At 45.9% G+C, this 6,560-nt stretch overlaps 1 protein-coding gene across 2 annotated transcripts; it reads left to right on the top strand.

Moving 5' to 3' along the window:
• The first annotated feature begins 231 nt into the window (after nucleotides 1-231).
• On the top strand, nucleotides 232-5,902 carry PUM23 (pumilio 23). 2 transcript variants are annotated; one of them, XM_078576623.1, is made up of 11 exons: nucleotides 232-444; nucleotides 1,026-1,332; nucleotides 1,409-1,772; nucleotides 1,860-2,165; nucleotides 2,299-2,466; nucleotides 2,560-2,703; nucleotides 4,359-4,478; nucleotides 4,603-4,791; nucleotides 4,906-5,054; nucleotides 5,155-5,337; nucleotides 5,403-5,902. In XM_078576623.1, the coding sequence occupies exons 2-11, from the start codon at nucleotides 1,058-1,060 to the stop codon at nucleotides 5,824-5,826; spliced, it is 2,322 nt and encodes a 773-aa protein (XP_078432749.1). In that variant the 5' UTR covers nucleotides 232-444; nucleotides 1,026-1,057; the 3' UTR covers nucleotides 5,827-5,902. The 2 variants fall into 2 exon arrangements, with proteins under 2 accessions (XP_078432749.1, XP_078432748.1); XM_078576622.1 differs by having other exon boundaries at nucleotides 232-456.
• The last annotated feature ends 658 nt before the right edge of the window (nucleotides 5,903-6,560 follow it).

Here is a 6,560-nt window from a genome sequence, read left to right as displayed (position 1 = left end):
GGGACACTGTAGGACTGTGCCAAGATGGGTCTTGCGGCCATCTGCAATGCTGCCAAGGTGTGCGCCAACAGGCGCCCTCGGCCCTTGTGTGGCAGCCGCACTGCTGGCCCCTGTGTGCTAATAATGTCAGATGCAGTGGAAACCCAAGCAGATTAGGGGGACTCAGACTATGTTGCTGCATAAAGAATGCCACTTAGAAATTGGAATATATTCTTCATTTTCCGGAATCCGAAAGTTTTATTTTCTGAGTTAGAAGAGTGTCTGATACGTTGCCGTGCCCAGCTTCCACCGCTAACCCTCGCCCTCCCAGGCCCCGAAGAGGGTTTATGGGGTGAAAAGCTGCGGAGAAGGCGAACGCTTGAAAATCTTCCCCGTCGAAGTGATCAATCCAGACGTCTGCTTCCTTTCCTTTGGGGATTTGGCCTCCTTTTGCACTACGTCCAGGTAGCCTAAGAGGTGAGGCAGCTCTCTCCCTCTCCCTCTGAGCTGCAACTACTTTCCATCCCGTTCTGCTTTCTCTCCAGACTCGTTTCGATGTAGGGTTTCCTCCGAATCTTGTGTTGATGGTCTGGGTGCTGCCCAACCGTGAAGCTTAGAAAGACATTATAAAGAAATCAGACGATTCCCGTCTGGGTCGGCTCAGTCTCTAAAGAACAGAAAAGGGTGAAGATAGCTTGTATGCAGTCCTATTGGTCGGGGTGTTTGGTTAACAATTGAGACCTTGGGCATCTCAATTCGATTTTTTCATCCCCTCCGGAAAAACCAACAGAGCGTAGTGGATCTTCTCAATTAGATTGTTCGGGGGCCTGGCGTCCCCTCTTCTTCTCCTGTTGTGAATTTTTTTTCTCTCCCTGTGTGAATTCTCTTTCAGTCCTGACGTAGGCCTGCTAGAAAGTGGATATGCTGTGGGGATGATATTCGGCCGCTATTTCTTACGCATGAATCACACTTTTTGTAAATAATTTTAACTTTTGGAGTAACGGACGTGCCTTCTTGTATGTTGATATTTTGATTTTCTTCTTCAGAAGTGTATGGGATACACCTGACAATCCACAATATGGGAAAAAGCAGTCGGAAGTCGAAGGCTTACGACTTATCGGAAGTCGGTACGAAGAAAAACAAAAAAAGGAAAACAAAGGCGCTGGATGAAAACAATGATAGTTCATCTCGCGAACATAAGAGTAAGAAAAAGAAGAATGCGCATCCAGGGCCCCCCACCATGACGCAGGAAAATCATTCAACAAAATCACATGTAATATCCCGCACAGAAGAACGATCTGAACAACCAGTGAATGATCAAGCCGATCTAGCTTCCGCACCATCCATCCTCAGGTCGGTTCTTAAATTGCGCATTCGAGCTGATTTTATATAACTGATTTTTATGCTTGGGTGGTTTGATCTCGTGCAGGAAAAAAGTCAAGCCTGAGCTAGCCAACTATTTTTATCAGATTGCCAACCTTTTCGAAAGTAACAGCATAGACCTGGAGGAAAAACCTTTGGTCTGCGGTAGTTCCTTGGAAGAAACCAGGGGAGAAGAGCTGGCTCTAGCAACTGACGTCGTTCTAAGTCGCACCCTGCAGGTTCTTCTGGAGGGTTGTGGTTTTGGCGCCCTCTGTGGTTTTCTGGTCAGTAGTATCAGTGTGTTCTCTCATATAGCTACTGACAAGTGCGGATCTCACGTAGCTGAGACTGCTCTCAAGTCTTTAATTGCTCATCTCGATGATCCAGACAATCTCTCAGAAATTGAGAATATCCTAAAGAAGATTAGTGAGGTATTCTATCAATCGTTGACATTTATACTCTGTTTCCCTTCTGAATTCCGTCCTCCTTATCGCCATCTGTTTTTTTCTTTGTGTCAGGCGATTGTTCTCAATTCTGCCCGTGTGATGTCAAGCCCTTACGGTTCGCATGTGCTTCGTAGCCTTGTCTCTATTTGTAAGGGAGTCACTGTCGATTCCTTGGAGGACTATCATGTCACGAACCGATCCTTGGTGTTAGCTGAACGATTGAATTTTAAGCACTCCAAATCAAAGGGCAGGAGTGCAGATCCAAGTCAACATGGTTTTCCTGATGTCTTCAGATTCCTTGTGTTTGAAATGTTAAGACAGGCAAAGGATGAAATTTCTGTTTTACGTGTCAACAAATACAGCAGTTTTGTTTTGCAGGTCGTGTGTTATTAATGGATGAAAACATAATTCATTAATTTTCCTCTTTGAAGATTAGTGGAAAAGTAAACTGAAAAAAGTGATTGCGATATGACAGTCATTAATTGAGTTGTGACTGTTGATTTTATTTCAGACTGTCTTGAAATTACTACACGGGGATGAAGAGGGACTGTTGCCTGTGATCTTGCGTATTCTTGGGTGTCCGGAGGACAGAGCTTGGGGAAATTCCCAGATAAGCACTGATGTTGCATTGGGAATAGCAGAAATGCTAGAGGACACTGCTTCCTGTCACTTATTGGAGGTTCACTTTCTTCTTGAATTTGTTTTGTTTAAATTAATTTTCTGTGTTCAAAATGCACAAAAAAGGACTTCTTAATTTGAAATTAAATTTCAGGTCATTATAGAAATGGCACCTGAGAGCTTGTATGATGAGATTCTTACCAAAGTTTTTAAAGGTTCCTTTGATAAGATTTCTACACACTATTGTGGAAATTTTGCCGTTCAAGCCCTACTTTCTTCGGTGAAATCCAGCGCTCAGGTACGTATCAGCGTGGCAAATCTTCTTTCTTTATTTTGCATTTCGTTCACTTTAGACTTGCGGAATCCTTCGCTTCTCTTGCAGTCCAATTTTAATATAAAACGAACATGTATATGCGTCTTGCTGATGCTGGTAATAGGAATTGTTATGAAACGTGAGATGAAGAGATAGGAGGAAACAGATGAGAGGATGGAAGGCATCTGATAATCCTTATTGGAAATAGACGATTACAGGGATATTTATAGCTTAAAAATATGAGCATTGGCGTTTAGATTTGAGTTTCAGTTGACCGTTGTCTCCTTACGAGTAAACATTCACAGGAACAAGTGTGTAATGTTTGCTTGGTCGAGTCCTAGTTACCTATAAGAATGCGGTTTCCTGGTACCGGGCGGCTGTATAATGCAGTTTCCTGGCACTGAACGGCTGTACGAAAACAGCCAAAGTGAAATCATGGAAATGGATTTCTTAATTTTAGCTGCCTGAATAAGAATAGTGCCAAGCCGTACAGTCAAAATGCTTTCGTTGTGTCAGCCGGCCAGCAGTTGGAACCTTCAAGCCATTATTTCTATCTAGAACCTTCTAGAACGGCCATTATAACTGTAACATAGAACCTTCTTCGCCGATATTAACTTCTGGGCTACATCACTTTTAAGTTGTTTCTTTGTAATATGGTTTGGCCATATGAGCGAAGTGGCTCTTTTTGGTTCTCTTTCTCTTGATTGGCAAGAGAAGCACTGGTTGAATTGGCCTGAAGGATCGTGCTGGCTCGGAGCTTCACCACGGGTCAACACGTTGTTGACCTCACCTGGCTTAATTTGTTGGGATCTTTGATTTTGTCAATGTAGATTTATGGTTCCTCTAAAGTTCTAAGAACGATTTTGTTGTGTTCTCCCCTAGGAATACAGGGTAAGTTAGATCGGTATGGAGGGTTCTTGATCCCAGTTGAATTGGTAGTCTGTTGCACTGGGAGGATAAAACTTGATTCATACTTGTAGAAAATTACAACACTATGATAAGCTCTTGGAACGTATCGGTCAATGATCAGCAATGTAATCGGTAATTCCAGTGATATCTTGATACTCAAAGAAAGAAGAGGTTCAAGGCCGGTCTAACGTGTGTGTGTGTGTGTGTGTGTGTGTGTGTGTGTGTGTGTGTGTGTGAGAGAGAGAGAGAGAGAGAGAGGCCTTTTGCATAGGTGTCGCTGGTCTGGGGTCGCATTGGGCTGCTAGAAGGGCCTTGGCACAGTACCAGGCCAACGTTTGGCTTATGAAAGGCCCAATAGTAGGGCCTTAGCACTCTGATACTCTAAATTGCAAAAAGTATGAAAGGGCGATGCTTAATTCTCACTCGGGAACCATTGAAATAATTGGGGATTTTCTAGAATTACAGTAAAGTCCGAGACTACCTGAGAAAAAGGGTGCATGAGCACCGCAAGTTCTGACAAGCAAGTGTTAGATGGAACTCGTGTGTCATTCTAAGGATTCTGCCAGTCCATTCGCTTGGACAACACTTTCATTGTGGAAGCCTGTTGTTTTATTTTTTTTGGTCAAGATTTCAACTGCTAAGTTTCACTTGGGCGTCAAGATTGTGTGACCTCACGCATGGTTCCTCATGCCGACATTTCCATTTCCGTTTTTCTGGGTTGGGCTGCGTAGTTGGAATCAATTTGGGAGGAGCTTCATCCCCTGTTGAAGCAACTTCTCGAAACCGGCAAGTCTGGAGTGATTGCCTCCTTGTTGGCCGCCTGCGACAGGCTTCAAACTCGCAGACTGGAGGTGCACTTTTTTGTTCCAACATTAACTTGGCACTTTGTTTCTTCTGCGTGTCGTCTCTTTTCTTGACACATCTTTCCTCACCTTTCTTCTTCTTCTTGTTCTTGTTCTTCTTGTTCTTTCTCAGTGTTGTCATGCGCTGGCCAACGCCGTGTGCTCAGGCTCGGAATTTCCGAGCGCTGTCATCCCGCGTCTGCTTTTTCTCGAGAGTTTCATCTCCGGCGATGATTATTCCAGCTGGAATCGGCCCTCAGGAGAGGAGAGGATGCACGTTATCGGCTGTCTCATGTTGCAAATAGTCTTCCGGTTCCCCAAGGTATGTTTGCCTCGACCCATGTCTTTGATCAAATTATACAGTTTTTCTTTCTTCCTCGATCGACCCAAGTTGAACGCGTTTCTCATCGTCAAACATCAATCATCTCATTTCCAGAAGCTGATCCAGCCTTATACCAGAAGCATGTTGGCCATGGATGCTGATCTTCTTGGCCAAGTTGCGATGGATGCGGGAGGAACGCGAGTGCTCGAGGCGTTTCTCTGCTCTGATTCGTCCGTGCAGCAGAAGACGAAGGTCATAGGAAAGTAAGAGCCTTCCCCCACCGTGATTCTTCCCGACCATGTTCACCCGGCGGATTGTTTTCTTTCTCCTCATCTTTCTCATCTGCATTACGGTCGGATGAAGGTTGCAGGGCTATTTCGGGGAGCTGTCCTTGAGAGCTTCTGGCTCGTTCGTGGTGGATAAGTGCTTCCAGGCCAGCGACCTGCCCCTGAAATCGGCCATCGCGTCTGAGCTGCTCGCCGTGAGATCAGAGCTTTCCAAGAAGAAGCACGGCGTTTACTTGATCAAGAAACTGGACATCGACGGGTGAGAAGCAGGTTGTAGATATGATCCAATGGCGCGGAACGTAATGTATGTAGGCTGGATTGCAGGTTGGAGTCGCGGTCAGATCTGTGGAGTCGTCGGCAGGCGAACAGAGAGAATACGTACCGGGAGTTTCAAGCGGCATTCGGCTCCGACGGGGACAAAGGGGGCTCCATCGGAGGGGGTTTCCTGTCGTTGTCGGCGAAGAACAGCGGGCAAAGGAGAAACAAATCCGATTATGGGAAGACGCAGACGAGGAAGAAGACTGGGAGTGGTGGCGACGGCGACGTTGCGGGGGGGATCGCGGCGTCCGTGGAGGCCTCCATCGCCAAGCTCGAAGGTCGAGAGGGTCACGACAAGGATCAAAGATGGAGAGGAGCGGCGGCGAGCTCCGCCGTGAGCAGCGGCGGATCTCGGCGGGGGGGGCGATGGAATGCCGGTTCGGCTGGATCGGCAGAGAAGACTCCTTTTCTCCGGCGGCAGCGGCAGTGAGCGGCCAGCACCGCACCACCCTGTTGTTCGTCGAGGAAAAACAACTAATATATATTTCTTAATGTTTTATTATTTTTATTATTAGTATTATTATTATTATTATTATTATTATTATCTTGTTTCTCCGTTGGTCCTTCATATCTTCTATTTTTTGACTCCGTTCCCATCATTCTCAGTGGGGTCGATTTTTCCACCAAATTACTACTGTGTTCTCTTTACGGCTAGGTTGAGACATACTGCATGGACGCGCACAGTACGGTTATATGTACGTGGACATGGAAAAAAATCATGGGGGAGTTAGAATGAATGATGGGACATAGAATCATTGGCAGGCCTCAGGACGAGATGATTTTTTCATCCATGGACAAAATAACCGTCCCGTCCGGAGCCTTGGGGGGAAGATGTGATATGAAGGGGCATGAGAGCTCCAGCGGCCAACCCACGTGTTATGCCACATGTAAAATTCTGAGTGGCCTAATGCTGATGCATGCACTGCTTCGTCCTGGACATTGGAAGGAATGAGAATGTCTTGTGCGGGACAGTTTGCAAATGGGACATGACGTGGACGAAAATATTTGGGACAGGACCTACTCTGGACCGGATGATTCGGACGAATCATCCGAGAAATGGGATGTAGGACGGGACGATCTTTGTCCCTCACCTGGATGATGATGTCCTTTGTCCCTGTCCTGGATGATGCTGCACTATAGGTTGGGATGTAGAGAGGGAAAGTG

The sequence above is a fragment of the Wolffia australiana genome, chromosome 6, assembly GCF_029677425.1.
Source record: "Wolffia australiana isolate 7733 chromosome 6, ASM2967742v1".
In the NCBI taxonomy this organism is placed as follows: domain Eukaryota; kingdom Viridiplantae; phylum Streptophyta; class Magnoliopsida; order Alismatales; family Araceae; genus Wolffia; species Wolffia australiana.
Note: the sequence above shows the minus strand (reverse complement) of the source record. Positions and strands in the feature narration are given on the sequence as shown.

Excerpts from the sequence above, each read along its gene's own strand:
- PUM23 (XM_078576623.1), top strand. The coding sequence starts at position 1,058 with ATGGGAAAAAGCAGTCGGAAGTCGAAGGCTTACGACTTATCGGAAGTC. Across the intron at positions 2,467-2,559 it reads CTTCCTGTCACTTATTGGAG|GTCATTATAGAAATGGCACC; the intron begins GTTCACTTTCTT and ends ATTAAATTTCAG. Across the intron at positions 5,055-5,154 it reads AAGACGAAGGTCATAGGAAA|GTTGCAGGGCTATTTCGGGG; the intron begins GTAAGAGCCTTC and ends GGTCGGATGAAG.